Source organism: Carassius carassius, chromosome 28 (assembly GCF_963082965.1).
Source record: "Carassius carassius chromosome 28, fCarCar2.1, whole genome shotgun sequence".
Lineage (NCBI taxonomy): Eukaryota > Metazoa > Chordata > Actinopteri > Cypriniformes > Cyprinidae > Carassius > Carassius carassius.
The window spans coordinates 24,348,372-24,376,295 of NC_081782.1; the positions used below are offsets into that span (position 1 = coordinate 24,348,372).

The 27,924-nt window shown below is 42.7% G+C and overlaps 1 protein-coding gene across 1 annotated transcript; it reads left to right on the forward strand.

Annotated features, from left to right (window-relative positions):
* Positions 1-2,805: 2,805 nt before the first annotated feature.
* Positions 2,806-6,370, forward strand: LOC132107551 (uncharacterized). Its single transcript, XM_059513667.1, has 2 exons — positions 2,806-2,958; positions 3,629-6,370. The coding sequence occupies exon 2, from the start codon at positions 4,706-4,708 to the stop codon at positions 6,368-6,370; it is 1,665 nt and encodes a 554-aa protein (XP_059369650.1). The 5' UTR covers positions 2,806-2,958; positions 3,629-4,705.
* Positions 6,371-27,924: the final 21,554 nt, after the last annotated feature.

Below are 27,924 nucleotides of genomic sequence, written 5' to 3' on the forward strand. Positions count from 1 at the left end.
GCCGACCCGTACTGCCTGAGGTCTTCCAGTCAGAATGTCTTACAGCGGAAGATAGGGCTGCTCGATTATGACAAAAATCATAATCACAATTATTTTGGTCAATATTGTGATCACGATTATTTAACACGATTATGAGTGGGCCATATGACCAAAACTTAATATGAGTGATTTATTTAAAGAAAGTGATACATATCAAATATGTATTTTCTGTAAATAAGGTTGTTGTGACATCTATATTGTAGAGACCAGCGGAATTTCAAACAAACAAAAAGTCCACAAAAGTATTGAAAATTACTGAAAATAATTCAACTGTCAATAATAAAAAAGCAAATGAAACAAACTGTGCTTCAATGTTTATTTTATGCAAGTCTCAAGCAGTTTATAGCCTACTACAGAAATTAATAATCAAATGTAAAATAAACAGCAGTCTTCACTGTAAGAATTAAACTTTTTTTGTTCCTTAAAACTACAGAAGTCCTTTACTCAAGAGCAGTGTGTGATTATAAATTTGTCTTTTGTTGTTTGATTAATAAGCACACAGTAACAGCAGGAAAATATCCCGCTGTTACTTTAAGAGCCGCACAGATCCAAATTACTGTAACACACGTATTTTCATTCTCAACTTTTTATGTTAATTTATTACACGACCGACCCAGGTATACATAAATAATCACTAATCTGACGTGCATGATGCATATCTGACACATGTCCTGTTTTCCGCCAACTCTTTACAATAAACGTTACTCATTTAAGGCCGTGTTTACAAAATCACTTGCCAAAACCATGCATTTTGACATAATTGCATGTGTTTTTGTGTTTTGAAGTGCTACTTTCTATCAGGTTCGCCAGGTTTTCACAAGACAACCCGCCCAAATACTACTCAAAACAAGCACAAAACTAGCTCAATTGCATTTCGAGGAGCTCCCCAGTTTAAAAATCGCTATTTTTGGTGGGGTTCCCCTGCTTAAATTTGCATTCCAGGGGATAAATATCATGTTATTGGAGTCACTTCAACTCGCGGATATGAAAAACGACCTCCGGCAATAGTGTTAAAGTAGCCCAATTACGCGGGAAAACCACGGACTTGGCAACACTGCGTCTCTTCCTTTTCTGGGCCACCTTTTGGGCAAACTAACTTAATTAGTGCAAACACAATTCAAGGCATATATGCACGCATATATATCTGCATATATATCTGCACGTACTCTCTTGCGGGCCGAATGAAGATGATTGCCGCCAATTGAATAGCCCTGCACTAAGCGCAGCATTTTGATACATTTTTGCATGTTTTTTGAGCGTTTAGGCACTCACCTTGAGCTAAAAGATGACTTTACATGTCCATGTTCCGTCTCTAAGCGCATATCTCTTCCTGAGGAGCAGCGAAAGTTCTCTTTCGCGCTTTTAAAAACATGAATAAATATACTTTTATAAACAAAGCATGTCCCATTACGCAAATGTCATGTAACATGATTTTACTGATTTGCATGGGAAATTGGACTTTTATGGAGGAACGAAAGCACAGCGCTGCAAAAAGGAGGCGGAATGGTGAGCAATAATAGTTTTATCGCGATTATTGTATTTTCATGATTGTTGTAGGCCAAAATCGAAATCGAACTGTTTTTTCAATTAATTGCACAGCCCTATCAGAATATGGCTGTGTAGTTTGAGAGCTCTCCACAACTTCGCACATAAACTACCTCTAACTTCTTTAAACCTGATCTGTCAAATCGGTCTCAAGAATGTCTAAGACCCCATCAGTTAAGGAATGTGACATATTTTCGAAAGCACATACACGAAGTGCAAAAACAGTATTATCTGCAGAAAGCTCGAATGCTGAGGGCACGGCGGAGATAGCCGAGGTGCTAACGGAGCTAAAAGCACTTCGCTCAGAATTCGGATCAAAGTTATGGCATAAACAACCATCTAGATGAAAGGGCAAGTTCCATCTCTGCTTTGGAGAGAAACCTGTCCGATATTAAGCAAAATGTTTCAGCTAATGAAAAGCGCATCGAGGAAACCGAGACTCGTATCACTGTGTTAGAGGACAAGGTTGACAGAACTGAATCCGCACTTGCCTCGGCAACAATATGAATCGCACAGCTGGAAATGAAAACTTCATTTCCAGCTGGAGGAAGAATATGAAGAATGAGCCGAAGGCAGACGCTCCCTATTAGACTTTATTAATGATATGCTCCCTCAGTGGCTGGAACTCGGACCCGATAAATATTTTACCTTGGAAAGAATACATCGCACGGTGGCTCCTGCAAATCCTAATCAGAACAGAGCGTGCTCATCCGTTTTCTAAAGTTTCAAGATAATGAGTTTGTCTTGAGCTCCTCAAGACAGAAAGATATCACTCATGACGGATCCAAACTGTTTTTCAACCAGGATCTTTCAGCAGAAATGATCCATCTGAGATGTGAGTTCAATGATGTCAAAAAGCTGTTTATCGGCATAGGGATTTTCCGTGGGTATCACCATCATCCATGCAAGTTAAGGGTGATGTACAATGGGAAGATTAAACTGGCGAGGCTGAGGAATTCTACCACGATATCAGTGCCGGATAAACTATGGATGATCAGTTTTGATTTGACTTCAGTGCTTTAAACGAAAGAGGAGACGTGACTGTTGTGTTAAGGGAAAGCTTAAACTCCCCAACTGCATCATATTTTCCCTCCAACTGAAACATTCAGGAATTGGGTAGGGCAGATTTATTCTTTAAGTTTTTAAGTAATAAGAGGGGGACGACAATACTTATCCACAAAAATCTTCCTTTCATATTTAAAAAGCAACATAATATGTGCTTGTGGGAAGAGTTGTGTGTGTTTTGAGTTTCTTGCGTTTTGTCCACACATAGCTTCCGTTGTGCAGTGATTCTCCTCTCATTCCCACAGCAAGTCGATCTTCAGTGTGTTAAAGTCTGTAAATTGTTAACTTGGTTTCCAAAAAGATCTGTCTGTAAGTATTTATTTGATAGTGATTTTGGCTTCCTTTAGATATTGAATTTAGTCATTTTAGCATGTTTTCATTTTGTAATTCGTAAGGAATATTTGGCGCTAGCATTGTTAGCTTTCATAATGCATTTGCCATGTATATTGTTCTTGTGCTAATCGCTCACTAATGTAATTTTTTTTTTTTTAGATTTTTAATTATTCTAAGTTACTTATTGTAACAATGTACAAACTTCATAATCATCAGGAAGAAGGAGGCGGGAACCGGCGGAATAATCAAAATAAACACAAAACAGCGCGTCAGTCGTCTGTGAGGGGCTGACGCGCCGTTTTGTGTTTATTTTGATTATTAAAGTTTGATTTGATTGTCCGTCGGTTCCCGCCTCCTTCTTCCTGAAGATCATGAAGTGACACAAATAAAAACCAATCACAACTAAAACCCAGGCCTGGTCCTCTCTCGTCCTTCACTGTCGTCGCTCCTGTTTTATATCCTTCCATCTCCTCCGTGGGACTCGAGACCGGTGGGTCGAGCAGGTGTCGCTCATTTCCAATCACTCCACCAGCCTCGCTCCACGGCTCTTGGCCCCGCCCCACTCGTCACACTTATTTATATTTGTATTGTATATGCACCATATGGGGATTGTAACATGCATTTTCATTGTTTCTGTATGTTACAGTTTAACAGTCCTTCCAGTAAACACACCAACTGAGCAAGAAGCTTCCTGGTTCTTTATTGGAGATTGTTAACTATCTGTAAAGCTAGTTCACACACACTAGTATAGGCAGAATAGTAAAAAGACAGATGGAAGGTCAGCCAAAAGTCGTTACAGAAGACAACACTGCTGCCCCGGACCATCAAAGTACAGTTAGCAATATTGGTGACCTGTGGGAAATGAGATCGAACTGTTCTAACATATCACGATTCAGTCAGTGGTCACGGGCCAGTCAAAGGTCCAACACAAGCTTTTTGGCAGCAAAAGCACACACTAAAGCAGCTGCCACTCAAGCACAGGCATCATAGGCTGTGTGACACGTGTCCCGAGCTCTCGTCAGCATCGCCCTGGAAACTGAGCAGTCACACCTGCACCTGCTCATCACGGACTGAGCAGCCACACCTGCGCCCCATCAAGCTCTGCTTATGTAAACCCAGCAAACGAACGCAGAGGTGAGAGATGTCTCCACAAGACTCGGCTAACCCCTTACTCTATTGTTCCTACAGAGAGCAGTGTGTGACCGCCAGCCCCACCTCACACGGGAGAGCACTGACCCACACCGCACCAAACCGCCTCACACCAACGCCTTTGAGCACCAAACCGCACCAAACCGCCTCACACCAATGCCTTTTCACCACCCTTTCCTAAATAAAATCCACCAAAATTTCACATCACACTCGCAGTATCCAACCCCAGTTACTACTTCAGCCACTCTCTATGAATGAGTCTGCCCCTTTCCAACCCAAGCTATTGTCTCCACCCCCTGTTGTCAGTGCAAATGAGTCCAATCCCCCAGCCACATCAGACTAAGCCAAATATTTGGTTCGCAGAGAGTTGGTTAGCTCAGGGCTCCTGACATTTGATGATAAGCCTGAAAATTATTGGGCTTGGAAGGCATCTTTTGTGAATGCTATAATAGGACTCTATTTATCCCCAAGAGAGGTGTTGGATCTCCTCTGCAAATGGCTAGGCCCCAAATCATCAGAGCAAGCGAAACAATTAAGAGCTGTACACACCTATGATGCCACAGATGGTGTCAAAATGGTATGGCAAAGATTGGAGGACAGCTATGGGTCCCCTGAAGTGATAGAAAATCCTTTCTTGAAAAAGTTGGAAGATTTTCCCAAAATCTCAGAGATTGATGCTGCCCGTGTAGGTGGTCTCCTACCCGGCCTAAGTTACCTAGATATGTCCCGGGGCATCAATCCTATTGTTCAAAAACTCCCATTCCACCTCCAAGAGAAATGGATTACTTCAGCATCCTACTACAAAGAACAACACCATGCTTCATACCCACCATTCCCTGTTTTCGTGAAGTTTGTGTGTGACAAAGCTAAAACCCTCAATGACCCAAGCTTTGCCCCCTTACTTCATACCAGCCCAAGTGTTTATAGGCCTGAAAGACTGAACAAGCCCAACTTCAAAACTGCAGTATCTGTTCGAAAAACTGAAATAATTCCTTCAAAATGCTATTGTGAATCCTGTGAGCAAAAGGTGGTTGACCCAGATAAACTGTGCCTGCTTCACTACAAACCACACTCTCTCCGCAAGTGTCGTGGTTTTAGAGCAAAGACCTTGGATGATAGAAAAGCTATTCTGAAGGAAAAGAACATTTGTTACAAGTGCTGTTCCTACGTCAACCACATGACAAAAGACTGTAACACAAGTGTACATTGCAATGAGTGTAAAAGCCACCACATAACCGCACTGCACCCTGGACCAGCACCCTGGAAAGCAGAAACTCAAGGCTGTGCAACCCCAGACTGGCATGGCGGGAAGCAGCCAGAAAGTCCTATCCAAGCCATTGTGTCTAAATGCACGGAGATCTGTGGCAAAGGTAACAGCTCACGCTCATGCTCCAAAATCTGTCTAGTAAACATTTACCCTGCTGGACACAAAGAAAAAGCAGTGAAAGCTTATGCTGTGTTAGACGAGCAAAGCAATAGGTATTTAGCAAAGACAGAATTCTTTGAGATCTTTAATGTTAATTCAGGGACCAAAGTTTACACCTTGAAAACCTGCTCAGGTGTGGGAGAAACAAGGGCACGCCAAGCTGATGGCTTCATAGTAGAGTCTCTCGATGGCAACATTAGCGTCCGGCTTCCCACATTAATCGAGTGCAACATGATCCCAGATGATCGATCTAAGATCCCGACACCGGAGGTCACAGAACACCACACTCAACTCAAGCATTTAGCAGACAAGATTCCAGATTTGGACCCAAATGTTTCAATACTAGTCCTCCTCAGTCGGGAGATACCGAGAGTGCACAAGGTTAGAGAACACTACAACGGCCCCATTATCGCCCGGCTTCCCACATTAATCGAGTGCAACATGATCCCAGATGATCGATCTAAGATCCCAACACCGGAGGTCACAGAACACCACACTGCTCACATGCCAAGCAAAGTCAGTGTTTACCGCACTACAGTGTTGTATAATGGACGCACATCTCTCTTGGACTCTTGCCCCAACTCAATCCATGTCAAAGAAAAGGTCCTGAGCATCAACTCCCCATTTAACTCTTTGAACATGACCAGCTTGATTGCCTTAGATGAAAACGATTGTCTCACCAACAAATTGTTCATGAGAACCCCACATGATGACAAACCCGCCATGTCAGTGCTGGATGAACTCTTCCTAGAGATCATGGATGAGCAAATGTTTATGGCGAGTCCAACAGCTGGGTGGCGCCACTACCCTTAAAAAAAACAGGCACAGGCTACCCAACAACCGAGACCTAACGGTCAAATGGCTTAATTCGCTGCGGCACGTTCTTGACAAAAAGTCCCACATGAAAGAACATTTTTTTTACTTTATGCAGAAAATGTTTGAGTCAGGACATGCGGAACCAGTCCCACCAATCGACAAGGACAAGGAGTGTTGGTACCTACCATTCTTTGGTGTCTATCATCCTCGCAAACCTAACCAGATACGTGTAGTTTTTGACTCCAGTGCCACTCACGAAGATGTGTCTCTGAACAATGTTTTGTTGAGCGGCCTGGACATGAACAACACACTTATTGGGGTCCTCTTGCGTTTCCGCAAAGAACCTGTGGCAATCACTGCGGACATATTGCAAATGTTCTATTGTTTTGTCATTCGTGAGGACCAACGTGACTTTGTGTGTTTCCTGTGGTATGAAAGTAACGATCCCACAAAGATCATCAGAGAGTAAAGGATGACTGTACACATGTTTGGAAATAGCCCATCTCCCGCCATAGCAATTTATGCCCTCCAGAGGACGACTCTGGCTACACAAGATGAGTACAGTGAAGAGGCCAAACAGTTTTTGCTTCCTTTCTTTCAGACGCCAGCGCCATCCAAACACTGAAAAGCACCAAAGAAATGTTTGCAGACTCTAACATTTGCTTGCACAAAATAGCCTCCATTAGCCCAGATGTTATGGAAGCATTTCCATCGGAAGAACGTGCAAAGGGACTGAAAAACCTTGACCTTGGTGCTGAGCCCCTGCCCTTACAGAGAAGTTTAGGGCTGAACTGGGATTTGCAAAATGACTGTTTCACCTTCCTTGTGTCAAGAGAAGACAAGCCATTCACAAGAAGGGGCATCCTTTCTGCTGTTAACAGCTTGAATGATCCCCTTGGGTTTGCTGCAGTAGGGGTTCAATCTTCAACTGGCTGGCAGGAGCCGCCACTGGCATGTCACGTGACCTGTCAGTGGGTGGCTGGCAGCTGCCAGTCTGATGCTGGCATGTCACGTGACCTGTCAGTGGCTGGCTAGTTGTCTGCCAGTCTGCCTTTGGCAAGTTTTAGAAACCATTGATTTTTGGCTGTTTTTGTGTTTTGTGTTCCACCCTCTCTAGCTCATTTATTATGCATCTGTTGATATGTTTTTGTTCTTTTGCATGATTGGTGTTTTAGACAATTTATCCCAATTGAAACAGTAAAATGGCCGTGATCAGACTGTCAGCTTAATGACGCTTTGCTGGACGGTCTATTCAGTCAGCCGCGGCTGAACTGCGGTTATAACGCGTTGCCTTACACTCTCGCTGCAATGAAATACACTGTTTTCTTATTATGAATGTAATCTCAGGCATCTCTTCTTTAGTATGATTGGTGTTTTGGGGACGATTATCCCGATTAAAACAGTAAAATGGCCGTGATCAGACTGTCAGCTTACTGACGCTTTGCTGGACGGTCTATTCAGTCAGCCGCGGCTGAACTGCGGTCATAACGCGTTGCCTGACACTCTCGCTGCAATGAAATACACTGTTTTCATATTATGAATGTAATCTCAGGCATCTCTTCTTTAGTATGATTGTTTTTTGGGGGACTATTATCCCAAATAATCCAGTAAAATGGCCGTGATCAGACTGTCAGTTTACTGACGCTTTGCTGGACGGTCTATTCAGTCAGCCGCGGCTGAACTGCGGTTATAACGCGTTGCCTTACACTCTCGCTGCAATGAAATACACTGTTTTCTTATTATGAATGTAATCTCAGGCATCTCTTCTTTAGTATGATTGGTGTTTTGGGGACGATTATCCCGATTAACGTCAGCTTACTGACGCTTTGCTGGACGGTCTATTCAGTCAGCCGCGGCTGAACTGCGGTCATAACGCGTTGCCTGACACTCTCGCTGCAATGAAATACACTGTTTTCATATTATGAATGTAATCTCAGGCATCTCTTCTTTAGTATGATTGTTTTTTGGGGGACTATTATCCCAAATAATCCAGTAAAATGGCCGTGATCAGACTGTCAGTTTACTGACGCTTTGCTGGACGGTCTATTCAGTCAGCCGCGACTGAACTGCGGTCATAACGCGTTGCCTGACACTCTCGCTGCAATGAAATACACTGTTTTCTTATTATGAATGTAATCTCAGGCATTTCTTCTTTAGTATGATTGTTTTTTGGGGGACTATTATCCCAAATAATCCAGTAAAATGGCCGTGATCAGACTGTCAGCTTACTGACGCTTTGCTGGACGGTCTATTCAGTCAGCCGCGACTGAACTGCGGTTATAACGCGTTGCCTGACACTCTCGCTGCAATGAAATACACTGTTTTCTTATTATGAATGTAATCTCAGGCATCTCTTCTTTAGTATGATTTGTGTTTTGGGGACGATTATCCCGATTAAACCAGTAAAATGGCCGTGATCAGACTGTCAGCTTACTGACGCTTTGCTGGACGTAGGCTATAGGCTATACATCTATTCACAGTAGGCATAACGTGAATCTTTCTCTATTGTTCCCTAATGGCTAAACAATTTCACTAATTATATGATATACTAATATTGCGAACTACATATATTTTTAACTAATTAATTGAACTAAATATTTAGATAAACTTGTTTGTAACGTTACATGACGTGTGTGCCGGGATCTGACTGTTTTAATAGCCATACCCACCCGAGAAGCAAAGCGTCAGTAAGCTGACAGTCTGATCACGGCCATTAACTGGTTTAATTGGGATAACCGTCCCCAAAACATCAATCATACTAAATAACAGATGCATGAGATTACATTCATAAAAAGAAAACCGTGTTGTTAAAATATGTTCATTATGTCCTCAGTTGTATCAGAGAATGTCTAATGTTGTATGTAATGCTGTATATGTTTATGCCACAGGAGGGCACTAAAGTGTCAGCTATTAGAGGACCCATTTGCGTCATTAAGTTTGTCTCAGTTGAGTTGCCGTAGGCAATAGAGAAAAAATAATAACACTGAAGGCTAGCTGTCCGACCGTGAGACTGATGTGTCGGCAGCTAGAAAAATAAATATGCCAAGAACGGCTAAAGATTATCCATCTCTATCGTCCAGTCTTTTCCTCCAAATGCAACGCTAGCTGCAACTCAACTAGTGAATTTCCTTGCAGCGAGAGAGTCGGGCAACGACTCGACTGGATAGACCGTCCAGCAAAGCGTCAGTAAGCTGACAGTCTGATCACGGCCATTTTACTGGTTTAATCGGGATAATCGTCCCCAAAACACTAATCATACTAAAGAAGAGATGCCTGAGATTACATTCATAATAAGAAAACAGTGTATTTCATTGCAGCGAGAGTGTAAGGCAACGCGTTATGACCGCAGTTCAGCCGCGGCTGACTGAATAGACCGTCCATTAAAGCGTCAGTAAGCTGACAGTCTGATCACGGCCATTTTACTGTTTTAATCGGGATAATCGTCCCCAAAACACCAATCATACTAAAGAAGAGATGCCTGAGATTACATTCATAATAAGAAAACAGTGTATTTCATTGCAGCGAGAGTGTAAGGCAACGCGTTATAACCGCAGTTCAGCCGCGGCTGACTGAATAGACCGTCCAGCAAAGCGTCAGTAAGCTGACAGTCTGATCACGGCCATTTTACTGTTTTAATCGGGATAATCGTCCCCAAAACACCAATCATACTAAAGAAGAGATGCCTGAGATTACATTCATAATAAGAAAACAGTGTATTTCATTGCAGCGAGAGTGTAAGGCAACGCGTTATAACCGCAGTTCAGCCGCGGCTGACTGAATAGACCGTCCAGCAAAGCGTCAGTAAGCTGACAGTCTGATCACGGCCATTTTACTGTTTTAATCGGGATAATCGTCCCCAAAACACCAATCATACTAAAGAAGAGATGCCTGAGATTACATTCATAATAAGAAAACAGTGTATTTCATTGCAGCGAGAGTGTAAGGCAACGCGTTATAACCGCAGTTCAGCCGCGGCTGACTGAATAGACCGTCCAGCAAAGCGTCATTAAGCTGACAGTCTGATCACGGCCATTTTACTGTTTCAATTGGGATAAATTGTCTAAAACACCAATCATGCAAAAGAACAAAAACATATCAACAGATGCATAATAAATGAGCTAGAGAGGGTGGAACACAAAACACAAAAACAGCCAAAAATCAATGGTTTCTAAAACTTGCCAAAGGCAGACTGGCAGACAACTAGCCAGCCACTGACAGGTCACGTGACATGCCAGCATCAGACTGGCAGCTGCCAGCCACCCACTGACAGGTCACGTGACATGCCAGTGGCGGCTCCTGCCAGCCAGTTGAAGATTGAACCCCGACTCGTTTGCTGCCCCCATCATCATGCAAGGCAAGGCTCTCATCCGAGAACTGTGCTCAGAGAACTGTGAATAGGACACTCCATTACCAGCAGAAAAAGAGGAATGATGGAAATCTTGGAAAAACTCGCTTGTTGACCTTGAGAAACTACAAATCCCTAGACAGTATGTGAACACATCATTGCAAGCTACCTGTAAAAGAGAGCTGTGTGTCTTTGCAGACGCTTCTACATCAGCCATTTCAGCAGTTGCGTATCTGCGAGCCATAGACACTGAAGGTCATGTCCACATAGGCTTCTGCATGGGCAAGTCCAAATTAGCTCCTAGACAAGTCCACACAGTACCCCGCTTGGAGCTATGTGCTGCAGTTCTGGCAGTGGAGCTGGCAGACATATTACTGGATGAACTTGACATCGTAAGTCACAAAGCGAAATACTACACTAATAGCCGGGTAGTCTTAGGTTACATCAACAACACCACCCAAAGGTTTTATGTCTACGTCGCCAACCGTGTTGCTCGGATCAGAAAGTCATCTGAACCCAGTCAGTGGCACTTTGTGAGCACAGAAAGCAATCCTGCCGATCATGGAACACGGTATGTTCCAGCTTCACTACTGAGTTCTAGCAATTGGTTTACTGGCCCGACTTCTTGAGGAGAAGTGATGGAGTGCAATTAAAAAGCTTTCAACTCGTTGAACCAGCCACAGACTCTGAAGTCCACCCAGAAGTCTCAACATTTGCAACCACGACTGTGACAAAATCGCTTGGCTCACACAGGTTTGAGCGCTTCTCCAGTTGGAAACGTCTTACACAAGCTATCACCAAACTCAAAAGACAAGATCTATTTCAAAAGCTCCTGAGTCAGATGAATCTAAGATGGATGCTCTAACACAAGCAAAGTTAGTTATTGTATTGTATTATACAAACTGTTCAAGGCGAGATATTTGAAAAGGAAATAAAAACTTTGAACAAAGGAGAGGTCATACTAAAACACAGTCCACAGAAGAATCTCAATGTGTTTTTGGATAAAGAAGGACTGGTGCGAGTAGGACGTGTGACCTCTGCTGAAATAACTCAAGAACAAAGCTAACCCATTGTCATTCCTAAGAAGCATCACATTGCTACCTTGCTCGTCCAGTTCTATCACGAACAGGTTGTGCACCAAGGTAGACACATCACAGAAGGAGCCATCAGGTCTGCTGGACTGTGGATCCTTGGTGGAAAAAAGATGGTGACAAATCTTATCATCAAATTCACAACCTGCCGCAGGTTAAGAGGAAATGTACAACAACAAAACATTTTAAATTCCAGCCGATTGTCTCATCCAAACTCCTCCTTTCACACATGTCGGAGTGGACGTGTTTGGACCATGGAACATCTGCATCTGCAGTACAAGAGGTGGAGTGTCAGAGAACAAATGCTGGGCAGTAATGTTTACCTGTTTAGTTACATGTGCAGTTCACATTGAGGTAGTTGAGTCCCTCTCAACTTCCAGTTTCATAAATGCTCTCAGAAGGTTCCTGGTCATAAGAGGCCCCACCAAGCTCTTTAGATCAGATTGTGGAACAAACTTTGTTGGAGCATGCAAAGAGCTTCAGATAAGTTCAGAAGATCCAGAGCTTCAATCCTTCCTCAAAAATGAGACGTTTTACGTTTTGTCCACACATAGCTTCCATAGTGCAGTGATACTCCTCTCATTCCCACAGCAAGTCGATCTCCAGTGTGTTAAAGTCTGTAAATCGTTAACTTGGTTTCCAAAAAGATCTGTCTGTAAGTATTTATTTGATAGTGATTTTGGCTTCCTTTAGATATTGAATTTAGTCATTTTAGCATGTTTTCATTTTGTAATTCGTAAGGAATATTTGGTGCTAGCATTGTTGCACAGATCTTGGGATAATTGCTGGGGATTTTAATTGTTGCATGTATAAGAGCTTGGATAAATCTTTGCTCTCTGTATCCAATCCCAATGCATCAAAGATCTTAAAGACAGCCTCCAGAGATGCAGGTGTCATTGATGTGTGGAGAGAGTTTAACCCTTCAGTGAAAAACTATACACAAAACCTACTCTCGATTAAAAAACCCTCTGGAGTCGATTAACACGTATACGCGTTATGGGGCATTTTCGACTGATAACCCTGAAATGAACTTAAATTACACTTTCGGTTTTTTCGGACAGTGATCTCTTCAAAATTGGTGGTGGTTTAGTAGCAAGTCTTGTGAGATGCCAACAGAAGTGGAGAGCATATGTTTTCACAAATGGAACATAGCACTGCCACAACTACAAGATGACGACGAGGACATTGACAGTATCGCATCACACACCTGCCTGACTGAAGTTCCTGAGTTTTCTCCACTGTTGAGCCGCAGCGTTTTGCACATTGTGTTTAGTTTGCTATGTATAATCTGGAGGCGACGTCCAATGCCAGAGGGACCCAATGGCACGCTGTCAATAGAGTGAGTAATGTGTTGTATTTTTATTATAATCGCAACGATTATAGGGTGCATTATAAACCAATTAATTAATTACAATTACTGCATTATATTTCAGACAGTGCAGATTGGTGGTGTATCGTGTGGTAAACAGTAAACAATGACTAAGCCAGAACATGCGAACACGTCACACACCAGGAAGCACGAGCGCTCTCAGATCAGTTGGACGTGGTTGTGTACAAGAGGTAAAAACAATATAAATATAATTCGTTTTCTCACACAAACCGTTTGTTTCGTGTCTTAGGTCATCAATGTGTACTTACGATGGGGAATTGTTTAATTTGGACTTCTCTGTGCATGCTCTTTGAGATGGTGACCATAGACCTGCATTATTTGAGTCACAGACAAGAACGGTTTGACCTCAAAATATCAAAATGGGAACGTCGGTCTGGGCGATATGCACAATCGTACAGCCTAGAACATTCACAGACAAGAACGGTTTGACCTAAAAATATCAAAATGGGAACGTCGGTCTGGGCGATATGCACAATCGTACAGCCTAGAGCATAACTGTCAATTTCGTTACCGCCCCTTTTAAGGTGAAAATAAACTAGATTTCCCATAGACTTCCATACAAATTAGCGGCAAAAAGCAACATCCGTACACAGCCAGCAGGCGTGAATAACCTAAGAAATCCCTAAGACTTAACATGTCAAGTAATTATATGTCCACCCTGCCTGCCACAGAGCGTGAAAGATACATCCATTAACTTCATTTGGTCAATTTAAAAACACGTACCTTTATTCTCCTAGTGTCAAATTGGTCTAACAACCCCACCCAATGGCCAGAGTCTTACCCGGGCATTTACTTGTTGAGTCACCATAAGCCAGTGAATGATTTTACTTTGTTTTTGAAAGTAAATATCTTTAAATGTATATATTATGTCTTTATATTCAGGGGCGTGTCTAGAGCATTTTCAGTGGGGGGACCATGCTGGGGCACTGCATCCAAATGGGGTGGCCGCCAGTGACCAAAAAAAAAAAAAAAAAGGTAAATTCTACAGTATATTACGTAAATCCTATTGATTTTATTATTATTTTTAACTTGAATAAAGTTACTTGTAAACAAATGCAGTAATAAAGCAAATTTTTGATTAATTTAGTTTTTTGTCAACCTTGTATATATCCATTAAGTTAAATTTGAGAAGATTTTTTTTTTTTTTTTTTTTTGAAAGAAACTCCCTATATCTTTACTTCTTTTCATGGCTTAGCACTGCTCTCTTCCCTGCCTTCAAAAGAAACACTTATGTGTGTCTGTTATTCTTAATCTTAAAAAAAAAAAATTCTAATTGTGAATGAAATGCACAGAATGCATCCATGACATTTCACGTGTAAATGACTAAGTTAGGCCTGACAATTTAACTGACTATCTAACTGACTTACTAAGTGTTTAGGCGGACCCTGCATAAACGCTCAGTTACATTGGTGGCAGAGTTTTGTTTTGTTCGCATTTACGTGGTTCAGTGTTAAGGCGAGTTTATAGTCAAAAGTTCTAGGTGGAGTTAGCACGCGTGGGTTCGACTTTGTCGCGGCCATCATGTGGTGTAAAGACGAGGATGATTTATATTTGAGACAGAACCGCGACAAGATTAACAGACACGTGAGAATTGAGTTACCGCCACCGTTCTCCAGTGATGAGAAGCAGAGCTTTCTCTGTTGGGCACAGCAGTTCGAGGTCGCGGTCAGAGCGCTCACAGAGGGAGATGGCGCAGCGTCATATAATTATGAACTGGCACGTATTCTACCAACGCGGCTGAGCAGCGCAGCATTTCTTTTGTGGGACAGCCTTCCTCATACTGTTCAGGCTGATTATACAGCGACCAAAGAACGACTCAAGGAAGCTTTCGGACAGCGGCAGTTCATGGATTGTTTCAGAACAAGCCTATCAGCCCGCCCTCGTGCGCCGCGGAAAAATTTGGAGGTGTATGCAGCAGAGATCAGCAGATTAGTGGACGAGGCGTTTCCTGAATACGGCGACAGAGCCCAGAGGGAAGAAAAATTTCGTCGTTTCCTTGCTGGTTTGGATCCTGGGCTCAGAGCTAAGTGCCATGAAAAAGGAGCAATGGATTTGGAGGAGGCTGTGATAATTGCAGGTCGGTGTAAAAATGCTAGAGATGCAATAAAGACTATTACACGACTGTTAATGTGGCAGGAATTACTAATGATGGAGGAGCAGTGGCTGCTGTTTATTCTGTGACTGATAATGGAGGGCTGCACAGAGCTATGGATCGATTGACTGAGGAAATGAGGGACATGAGAATGGAATTGAGGCGTTTAGGCGATGAAAATCAAAAACTAAAGGCCAGAGTGAGTTCTAGAGCGATGGACGAGTGGGATGGAGGCCGCTCTCAGTTTAATGGAAGGTGCCAGTGTGTCTGCGGGGGTCGAGGATGCCAGTCACGTATCTTTGATGGCACTCGGAGAGGCCGCTCACCTGAGAGGAAATTCCAGCACTGTGATGAGCGTACATCAGGTATGGACATGCGTAAGTATAAGGACTCACACTCTCCTTTGTCTCCTGCGAGACGCAGCCCAAGCCCAGGTTCTCGCAGATGGAACAGCTATGAGGATGATTCAAGAAAGCGGGGAGTGCGTTTCATGTCACCTAACAGAGAAGAGCACCGCTATCAGCCGGGAAACTGACTGTAGCTGATGTTGCGGCCCAAACACCAGCTATGTTTCCTATGGGCCCTCAAATTGACAATGTCGATGACTGTAATTCTGTATCAAATGACAATGATTTAAGTTCGGATGCTGGCAAGGAGCTGTTAGTGTCATATGTGAAAGGAGTTATTGAAGGCATGGAGGTTCAAATGTTAGTCGACTCTGGTTCCAGTGTGTCTCTTATGAGTGCAGATTTTCGTATGTCAATTCCTACACTTCGTAATCGCCCGCTGAGAAAAGACTATGTGTCAGCCCATGCAGTGAATGGACAAATGCTGGATACACTGGGCACCATCACTGTAACATTCCAGCTGGGAACTGAGTCATGGCAGCATGTATTTCATGTGCTAAGAGAGACCATGAGGTCCTTACTGGACCTCAGCCATGCTAAACTCCAACTGTGGGACATCATGATTCCTCTACTAACCAGCAAAGACTTTGTTCCGACATGCTGCAATGTGTCTCTGGCAACCACTATAAATGTGCCACCTCTCAGTGAGTCAGTGGTGTCAGTCAAAGTGTGTCTACCTAATACAGCTCATGCAACAAGTGACTTTGTTGGATATCTGGAACCCAATGTGGCAGATTCTTCCAGTCTAATAGTAGCTCACACACTGGCTGGGGTTCACAATGGACTTACAAAGGCTCGGATTTTGAATCCTACTGGACATGACATATTATTGAAACAAGGGATGCACCTGGGTGAGTTATACTCAGTTGACGATTCTGATGTTCAGCTGTTTCATGCCCCAGTTGATGTAGCTGCAGTGACCTCTTCCACAGCTGCGCCTCCTTTTTCATTGGACGAGTCACCTATTTCTGATTCATAGAAAGCTGCACTGTCAGCCTTGCTGTTGGAATTCCATGACATCTTCAGCTCATCCAAACAGAATGTTGGCAAATGTAAGCTGGTGAAACATTACATCAGAACTGGTGAGCAGGCTCGCATCAAACTTCATGCACATCGTGCCTCCCCTGAAAAACGTGCTGACATAGAAAGGCAGGTGGCTGATTTGCTTGCGGATGGTGTGATTGAGGAGAGCTGTAGTCCCTGGGCATCGCCGGTTGTTTTGGTGAGAAAGAAATGTGGCACCTGGCGTTTTTGTGTGGATTACAGACGTTTAAACAGTGTGACTATTAAAGATTCTCATCCTCTGCCTCGAGTGGACGACATACTGGATGCACTAGCAGGTTCTGCCTGGTTCAGCACATTAGACTTCTCCAACGGTTACTGGCAGGTGGAAGTTGCAGAGGAGGACCGAGAAAAGACGGCTTTTACAACAGGACAGGGCCTCTATTAGTGGCGATCTATGCCGATGGGCCTTTCCAACGCCTCAGCTACATTTCAACGTCTAATGGAGCTGGTCCTCAGAGGGCTTCCATGGCACATCTGCATGGTATACCTCGATGATATTTTGATTTACAATAAAACCTTTGAGGAACACATGTCAAGCCTTAAAGAGGTGTTTTCGAGAATCCAATCTGCAGGGTTGAGACTGAACCCACGAAAATGTCACCTTGCCAGAGATCATGTAGTCTTCCTGGGACATGTAGTTTCTGAAAAGAAACTTCCTTGCCACTGAAAAGAAACTTCCTTGTCACAGATTCGGACACTGTCCGATGTTCCAGACTCACAGCCTGAGTCAATTCCCCTGGGGTCTGAAGTTTCTGGTGAAGCAAAGTTTGTTTCTCCCCAGAAAGATCTGAGTTCTTTGTCTGATTCGCAGTCCAGTTAAGTTTTATTGAGACTGGGCGAGTTCGTAGACCTCCTGGTCATATAAAGGATTTTATTCTGTATTGAAATGTCTCGTGTATGGGTGGGGGTTAGTAAGAATTTTTTTTTCTATTGCTGTGCCTCTTGTTCTATAAAAAAAAGAGAAAGAGAGAAGGGCAAGAGGTTGAAAAATGAGCAAAAGTTACCATGTACATATTTCTCTTTCCATATTTTTTTTTATCAGTTGGAGAAAACAAAATCTATATAAAAGTGGAATGTTGTGTTCTTTTCATTGGCTTGTTGCCATCATGTTAAAAATGGGCTCTGTATTTTGTTTAGTGTATTATTGTACACGGATGTTTATGGTTTCTGAATATTATTCTGGCACATAAACGGGGATGTTTAATTTGTGAGGGGGGGACATATGTAACAGACTTTATTTGATTCTGTTATATTGCACTAATTCTGGATGTACGGGCGCTCTTTATATGTGTGTGTGTGTAATGCATTTATCCCCTCGGGGCTTGCCGCAGATAGGCAATGGGTATGCGCACTATTCTCCTCTAGAGTGTCGGGGTTTTTGGAAAGTTCTCCTTGGTGTGAGAAATAATAAAAATCAAGAAGAGTTCAGACTGTCTCTCGTTTTATTGTTTTCTTATTACTAAGTGTTTAGGCGGACCCTGCATAAACGCTCGGTTACAATATTTCCATAACAGCAAGATATTGATGATGATGGCAGGTAGCCGTGAATTTCAAATTTGGGGTTTTACAAACATTATTGGTGCACCCAACCACACAACAACTCTTTGGCATGTTGTAAGGTTAGTCCCCTTCCTCGATCCAATACTGTATGGCGGTTTATTTTCCCTAAAAGTGGGCGTGAATTTGTTCATAGACATTCTATGATGCTGCACTGGTTGTGCGTATAACAGTCGTTTTCCCCTCATTGGAAAAGCATTGTGTTGACTCAGAATGGCCTACATAAAATCATTTCTGCCACTCGACAGAGCAACATACGCATAAAATCTGAGCAGTTTTGGGTCAGACTCTCTGTACGGTATGTGTAACTGGACAAAAGACCTAACGGAATGGATAAAGGTATAGCTTTCCCAGAATTTTCTGTTACCTAAAGGAGCAAGAGACCGCTTACTAAAAGCCTTTATGAGAACGAGATGGCTTGTGAAAAGTAAACATTTGGCGTTTTGATTTGCTTTATTTTAATAAATTGATAAAGACTTGAGTAAAAGCCTGTCATGGTTTGATATATAAAAAATATTCGTAACATTGATAAAACAGGTGCACGGAAGTGCTTTGAAATGCACAGCATTATTCTATGTGGTGTGTGCTGCGGCTGCCTAATCATTTTCGCAAATACATTCCGTTAAATAAATGTATAACACGAAAATTTGTACATAAAATATGGAAAAAAAACATGGTTATTAGTTACCAGTTAAACCATGGTAAAAAAAACTTTTGCTATACTAACTAACCATAGTTTAACCATATTATTTGTAGTAAAACTGTGGTTAAAGATTAGATTAGATTCAACCTTATTGTCATTATGCAGGGTACAAGTACAGAGCTAATGACATCCAATTAGCATCTAACCAGAAGCGACAGAATATAGTGTTCATATATATATATATATATATATATATATATATATATATATATATATATATATGTCTGTAAGTGCTTAGAAGCTTCTGTCACCTCTCTACTACAGTCTTGGCCCATTAATTGCCTGAGAAAGCTTCCAGATCACTGATGATCTTTGGTTTTCACATTCACCACTGCTTTCTTTAAATTCAACCTGATATTTTCTATGAGAATTAAATTCTGGAGACTGAACAGGCCACTCAAGAACATTCTATAACTGATCACTGAACCAAGCAGAAGTAGATTTGGATGTGTACTTTTGGGTGACTGTCCTGCAGGAAAGTCCATTGATCATCAGCTTCAGTCTTTGCACCAAAGGCATCACAATTCTTGTCAAAATGGCCTGATACTTCAAAGAATCCATGATGTCCTTCATACAGTCATGATTTCCACTTCCTGCTACAGTTAAGAAACCCCATAACAGTACTGATCCACCTCCAAGTTTGATGATGGAGATAGTGTTCTTCTGCTTATGAGCTTTGCCTGTTTTGCAGCAGACATACCGCTGATCCATGGGTCCAAAAAGTTCCAGTTTGGTTACATCACTCCATAGAACATTCCTCCAGAGTTCCACAGGTCTCCACAAATGAATTTTATCAAGTACAAGTTCACCTTTTGTTCTTCTTGATCAACAGCGGTATTCATCAAGATGTCACAACATGAAGGCCGTACTTGTCTTGTCTTGGATACACATGTGACCAGTGCTTCAGTCACTCCTTTAAAAAGAGATCTCCACTTGAGCAAAAGAAGAACTTTGGGGATTTTGGAACTTAGGTCTTTATTTGTTTTGGATTTTGTTTGGCTTTGAGGACTTTGTTTTGTTTGACTTGTTCTTTTGAATTTCATGCCTCAACATTGTATTACATTTCCAACCATGCACTCTGCTTTACACACGGACGTTACTGACTGTGGCCTTAGCCAGATAGCTGGTAAGAAATGTCGACCAAATTGACTACGCCACCCCCACTATCTGGGATGGGGGACCCTAACAATGATGACTTTAACACAGGCAGTTCAAATAAATGAACCAGAAGTCAGAGTGCAAAAAGTTGATACTTTATTAAAATGACAGATACAATCCTTCACAGATATGGTGGTTGAAATAACCTGATTGGTGGCACTGTTGTTCAGAAAATATTTCACAAACTTACGAGAATAAAACAAACCAAAACCTCAAAAGAACCAAAAACAGATAACACAACAACCCCACTCAATTTAAGAAAACATTAAACAAAAAGCAAAATGAATGAAAACAATGCACCAAACAATCAGAATTAAATTATTTAAGAAAATTGATAAATTAAAGAAAACAAATGATGAACCTAACCTTTGAATTAATTAAGCTGAAAAATGATAATGCAAATCAAATTATATAATAGAAGACAACGAGAGATATGGCACTCAAAATAAACAAATCAAACTAAAATCATAAACTGGAAAACACACCACATGGGAGGAAACAAAAATCAAAACCCAATAAAAACCGAAACCAATCAAACCATATATCAAACACACAAACCAATAAGACCTCCCATACAGTGGTACACCAGTAAATAAGACAGAAAGATTAAAAAAAAAATGAATACCATAAAAACGCTACAACGATGACATGATTATCCAATTAACGAAATGAAACAAAATAAAATCACAATTTCAGTGGGAAAAGAAACGATGACCACCGCCCAAAGAAGGTTTTGAAACCTGTAATTAAAACCAATTCACATTTTATTACCCATAAGAATCAACATATTCTACCTTAAAACAAACGTGTAAAATACTCACGTACTCAATACACTATAGTGCACTTGGTTCGCTAAGATGTAAGAGTCTCAATGAGAGGCAAAAGTAAGTTCTAACGCAGTCTATTCCTTACAAACGTCCATCAATGCTGGCATTCGTAACTCAGCCGAGTATAGACACCAATGATCCTAAAAATACACCTTCTAGGTCTTTAGCACCACCCTTTACATAAATCATTAATAAACTTAACCATGCACTCACGTCGAGCGTTCTCAGATCAACAAATCATCAGCACAGGAATGATCCTAAAATACATTCACAGGTAGCCAAGCCCAGACACAGAGTGGCACTCACACTGCATTCTCCGAACAACAGGTCTTCAGCGCAGGAATAATCCTAAGACACATTTGCGGGCACATTATACTAACATATCTCCTATTAACATCAACTCATAAAAAAACTTGTTTACTCACATTGAATTCAAGTACAGCATTAACACGCAAGCAGTTCTTCCAATGTGCCAGTAAAAGGAGAGACCACACACACTCGTGCATTAAGCGGAGAATGAGAACAACGCTCTTTCATTGACACCTGCGAGACTTTAAATGCGGCTGACCCAATCACCTCACCTGCCCACTTAAAGGCATAGCATACTCATTCTGGTTACATCCACTCCCTCTTTCAAAAGTCGCTGTCCCGGTGACAGCGCTTATCCCCATCATACCCATCCTAGTCCCAAGGTCTAAAAGGGACATATAGGCAACTTACGGAGGCTGAATTTTGGGGGGCTTGATCTTCCAAGGGTTGTACCGGCCTTGGCAGATTAAATGGATTTGTATGCTGGCCAGCCCTCGTTCTAACCGACCGACGTAAACCAAGTTCTGCCCGCCCCGGCTCAGGTTCCCGTTCTAAATGATCGTCAAGTCCAGGAACTGGCTCTAGGGAGTCTGGGGAATCAAGTACCTGTTCCACTGGACACTGGAAATCTGGGGGATCAATGACTTGTTCAGTTAAACACCTGTCCAACTCCCGCTCACCCACATCTTGCCCAACTACTGCTGGAACTCCCTCCTGGGCTACATGTAGAACCATAGTCTCCTCCTCTGACATTTCATCCTCCTCAGCTAATTGCCTCCAATGACCATGCTCCGGCGACAGCAATCCTGCTGGGGGACAATTTGCCTCAACCTCACATTCATCCAAGGGTACATACCCATCAGGAAGCTCTCGCAATTCCGAGCGGTGGACATTCTTCACGTACCCCGCGGTGTCTTGCGGTCTTACCTTATACACAGTGCCTACCGCATCCAAACACTCTACTACCTCATACACCTTCGCGCCCCACACATCCTGAATCTTATGCCGGCCTGGGAAATGATTCTTACAAAGAACCCGAGTACCAACTGGCAAAATAGGCACAGATTCTGGATGGTGACGTGCTCGCTGGGCTGCTGCCACCCCCAGCTGCTGCCTAGCCTTAACGTACACAGAGGCCAAATGGTCCCGATGACTCGCCACCCAGTCTTGAATAGTCACTGGTGTGCTCCCGTCCTCTATCCCTAAAAGGGCATCCACGGGAAGCTTTGGCTTCTGGCCAAACATAAGCTCGTAGGGAGAGTAGCCGGTGGATTGATGGGCACAGGTATTGTAGGCAAAAAGTAACTGTGGTTAAGACTGAGGCCATACCCTTTTCTTTTCAATGGGCAAAGTGCGCAATAGATCATGCAAAGTGCGATTAAACCTTTCGCACTGCCCATTTCCCTCAGGATGATATGCTGTAGTCCTACTCTTCTGGACCCCGTATAGATGACACAGTCGCTTAAGCAATTCTCCCTCAAAATTCCGCCCCTGATCTGAATGGATGCGTTTTGGCACCCCATAAACATAGAACCACCTCTCAGTCAGGACAGTGTAAAGTCAATTGCGAGAATTTCCAAAGGCTTCAAATGTCCCATAGTAGTCCTAACTTTAGGGCGTAAGGCCTTAGCGACCACACAGCGCTCTCATTTGATACACCATTGTTCAACATCGTGATGCAGATTGGGCCAGAAACATCTCTCTCTCACCAGAGTGGTTGTCCTCTCTATACCTTGATGCCCGTGATGGTCATGAAGGCCCTCCAACACTTCCTTCCGTAAAACACCAGGCAACAAAACCTGAAGCACTCTAACCTTTCCTGGAGCCAAAAAAACTTCCCTATACAAAACTCCATCTACCTGTCGAACACGTTTCCACTGGCAAACAAGCTCCATTACTTCCCTAGACTCCCTAGCTCTTTCATAACGAGTAGGGACCACTCCTCTTCGCCAATATTTCAGAAATGCAGAAATATGCATGTCTGCCGCCTGAAGAGCTTGCATATCTGCCTTCTCACGAGAGGGCAGAACTGCTATTTCTGAGGCTAAAGTACAGTCCAAAGCAGAGCTTAGATTCTGAACTAATGAAAGCTCGTGGGGTACGGTTATACCAGAAGCAATTTCCCTGACCCTTTCAGAAGCTGGATTCACAGGCAGGCGGGAGAGTGCATCCGCATTGCGATTGGCTGTACCAGGACGATATTTCAGCTCAAAATCAAACAACGCCAACTGTGAGGCCCACCGCTGCTCTACGGCAGCCAACTTGGCAGTCTGCAGATAACTCAAAGGATTGTTATCTGTAAATACCACGAACTTGACACCCAGCAAGTATTCCCGAAACTTCTCGGAGACGGCCCACTTAAGGGCCAAGAGCTCCAATTTCATTGAACTGTAGTTTAACATATTTCTTTCAGCAGGGCGCAGACCCCGACTGGCGTAAGCGATAGGCCTCCGCTGCCCCTCCTGTTCTTGAGACAATACGGCACCAAGGCCGACCTGGCTAGCGTCTATCTCTAACACAAATGGCTTAGTGAAATCAGCATAGCCTAAAACTGGGGCCTCTACCAGCGACTTCTTCAAAGCCACAAAGGCATTCTCCACAACTTCAGTCCACCGTCCTTCCAGCAGAGTATTAGTACCTGAACCCCGCTTCGTTCCCTTACCTTGGAGCTCCCCTACTAATCGGTGTAGAGGTGCTGCTAATTGAGCAAAACCCTCTACAAACCTTCTGTAGTATGATGCAAAACCCAAAAAGGAGCGCAACTCCAAAAGATTACTGGGCCGCTTCCAGTTGGCTACAGCGCTGATCTTCTCTGGGTCAGTAGACACTCCCTGGGAGGAAATTATGTGGCCAAGGTACCTAACCCTTTTTTGGAAAAAATGGCATTTCTGGAACTTCAATTTCAGATTATTTTGTCGAAGACGTCCCAAAACCATCTCCAACCGCTGAAGATGTTGTTCAAAGGAACCAGAAAAGATGACGACGTGATCTAAATATAGCAAAAGTGACTGGAACCGTTGATCACCAAAAATCCTCTCCATAAGCCTCTGGAAAGTACTGGGTGCATTGCACAAACCAAAAGGCATTCGATTGTATTCAAAAAGCCCAAAAGGAGTGCAGAAAGCGGTCTTCTCCTTATCCCGTTCAATCACTGGAACTTGGTTGTACCCACTCGCCAAGTCAAGAGTAGAAAACCACTTAGCGCCTGTTAGCGCATCAAGCGATTCCTCAATCCTTGGAAGTGGGTAAGCATCTTTCCGTGTTTTTGCATTGAGTTGGCGGTAATCAACACAAAGACGGATACTCCCATCTTTTTTTGCACAATCACAATAGGTGATGAGTAGGGACTACAACTAGGCCGAACTACACCCTGTTCAAGCAGCTCACTAATATGAGTTTTGACTTGCTCATACTGAGAGGGGGGCAACCGACGATACCGCTGCCGTACAGGAGCATTGTCTAGCACTGGAATCTCATGTTGGACTAGGTGAGTACACCCCAAGTCACCCTCTTTTTTACTAAACACGGAACTAAAACGGGTCAAAAGGCATTTAGCCTGCTGAGACTGAGCAGTGGATAACGAAGGCCATGACGCCTCATTAAAATCCAAGGATAACCCGCTACCTGCCTCCATGACCTGATTACAACTCACCATGTCCTGACTATTCACACTCTCCTCCAACTCCGGTTCCAGAACTGACTGCAGATTGACCATATACAGCTGGCCTAAAAGAGTTTTTGGCCTAAGCCATTGGTCCTTCTCTCCCAAATTTACTACAGGAACATGAACTACACCCTTCTCTACTGGTAATAAACTCTTTGAGATAAGGATATTCGCAGGTAGTGCCCCTTCCTCCCCTATTGGGGGCTCCAAGAATACAGAAGTAATAACACGTGCCATACCTTGACAACCATTTATAGGAACCCATTGAAGGGTATAGCTGGTCAACAAATCATCAGCACAGGAATGATCCTAAAATACATTCACAGGTAGCCAAGCCCAGGCACAGAGTGGCACTCACACTGCATTCTCCGAACAACAGGTCTTCAGCGCAGGAATAATCCTAAGACACATTTGCGGGCACATTATACTAACATATCTCCTATTAAGATCAACTCATAAAAAAACTTGTTTACTCACATTGAATTCAAGTACAGCATTAACACGCAAGCAGTTCTTCCAATGCGCCAGTAAAAGGAGAGACCACACACACTCGTGCATTAAGCGGAGAATGAGAACAACGCTCTTTCATTGACACCTGCGAGACTTTAAATGCGGCCGACCCGATCACCTCACCTGCCCACTTAAAGGCATAGCATACTCATTCTGGTTACATGACGAATACAGACACATTGTGATTTCCTTTAATTGTTTTCATTTTATTATTTAATATTACTTTAATTTAGTGGTAAATAAACATTTTCTTGAGTTTAATATTTGGTTTGCGTGTGTCCCTTGTCTTTTGTTGCTTCCCTTGAGCCAGATGTCGTAACAAATTGGGGGCTCGTCCTTGCTTTGTTACCTTAATGAGTTAAAAAATATTTTGAAGTGCTTTGAGTTTGATAACTATGTATTTTGGATACACGAAAATTTGAACCGAAGTCAATTTGTTCCAGTTGGTAAGTACATGCATGCAATGTTGTTGTTCGAACGTGAGTGTTCTCTGATAGGCAAAGCAACATGTTTCTCTTGAGATGTGTCGGTTTTGTTATTTTTGTGTAGTGTTGCACCGAAAGTGGGTAGTAGTCATTATCTCGGGAGCACATCCGTGGTGTTGAAAGCGTCACTGGTCTGACCAGTTTTTCACCCAGCAGGCTACAGTGCATAAGTATCCCCCACTGGTAAGGACATGAAGACTAGGGTTGATTTAGGTAGAATATTGGATAGGTAGGTAGAGAGAAAGCTCTCGTTATTTGACTAATTGTATGTATGTGTAACAGCTCAAGGTAATTCTGTTTTTAATAGTTTCTAAAGGCTTAATTGTGTTTTGAGACTTTTTGTTTATTCCCCACCATGCAAATAAGTGATTTAAAAACAGCAATGTTGAATAGGGGTTGAATAATTATGACACAGCAGTATTATAAAAAAAATCTTCTAACTCAAAAATATTAAATTATATATTAACAATATCACTTTTAATATGTCAGTGAACTCTTATAAATGCAATTTTTATATTATCCTGGATCTTCAGAAAAGCTTGTATTTGTAAAGTACTGCAGTCTCTGAGGGGTTGAGTCATTTTGATTGCAACTGTAGTATTAAGCAGAGTATGTACAGAATTTAAATAGGAATGCAATGTAGGAATCATATGTACATTATGAACAGCAGCAATGAAGGGTTATATATAAATTATAAACAGCAGCAATAAATAGAGTTGGATGAGTGTGCAATAGTATTGTTAAACAATGTATTCAATGCAAAATAACAGTAGTGCAATGATATTTTTATAGAAATAGTTTACTCTGCTTTGTACAGTAACAACTTTAGCCAGTTTACAGTGTTATAGTTTGAACAATGTGTAGTCTGTGCAAAATATGAGTAGTGCAATACATATATGTAAAGTACTGTGACCAGTGCAGTAAGGGAGCAGGTGCAGGTTAGATTGTTGGTGTGGCATTCAGAAGTGTCACAGCCTCGGGGAAGAAGCTCTTCCTGAGCCTGCTAGTGTGAGAGTGAAGGCTCCTGTAACACCTGTATGTATCGGATAGGAGGGTGAAAAGTCTATGGTTAGGATGAGAGGCATCCTTGATTATGTTTCTTGCCCTCCCCAGGCTACGCTTGTAATAGGTGTTTTCAATAGAAGTTACCTGGGTGCCGGTGATCCGTTGAGCAGTTTTCACCACCCGCTGGAGTGATTTGCGGTCAGATGCGGAGCAATTGCTGTACCATACTGAGATGCAGTTTGTGAGTATGCTCTCAATGTCACAGTGGTAGAATTCCACAAGGATCCTGGCACTCAGGTGAACTTTCTTAAGGCTCCGTAAGAAGTAAAGGTGCTGCTGTGCCATTTTGACCAGGATGGAGGTGTTAAGGGACCAGGTGAGGTCATCAGAGATGTGGATGCCAAGGAACTTAAAACTCGACATATGCTCCACTACAGCTGCATTGATGTAGATGGGTGTGTGTAGATGACTCCTAGTCCGCCTGAAGTCCATAATGATCTCTTTTGTCTTCTGGGTGTTTAGTTCCAGATTGTTGGTGGCAAACCACACAGCTAGGTGCTGCACCTCATCCCTGTAGGCTGACTTATCATCATCCTTGATCAGACCTACCACCATGGTGTCATCTGCAAATTTGATTATGGTGTTGGAGCCATAAAGAGGAATGCAGTCATGTGTGAATAGGGAGTAAAGGAGAGGGCTCACTACGCAGCCCTGTGATGATGTGGATTTGAGGGTAATGATGGAGGATGACAGGTTATCTAACTTAACAGACTGAGGTCTGTTAGTCAGAAAATCTAGAATCCAGTTGCAGATGGATGTGCTGATTCCAAGTTCGCTGAGCTTGGAGATCAGCTTGGAGGGGATTACAGTATTAAATGCAAAACTGAAATCAATGAACAGAATTCTCACATGTGTATTTTGACTGTCCAGGTGGGTGAGGGCA

What these genes read in the sequence shown, in the direction of transcription:
- LOC132107551 (XM_059513667.1), top strand. Translation starts at nt 4,706, where the DNA reads ATGGTATGGCAAAGATTGGAGGACAGCTATGGGTCCCCTGAAGTGATA.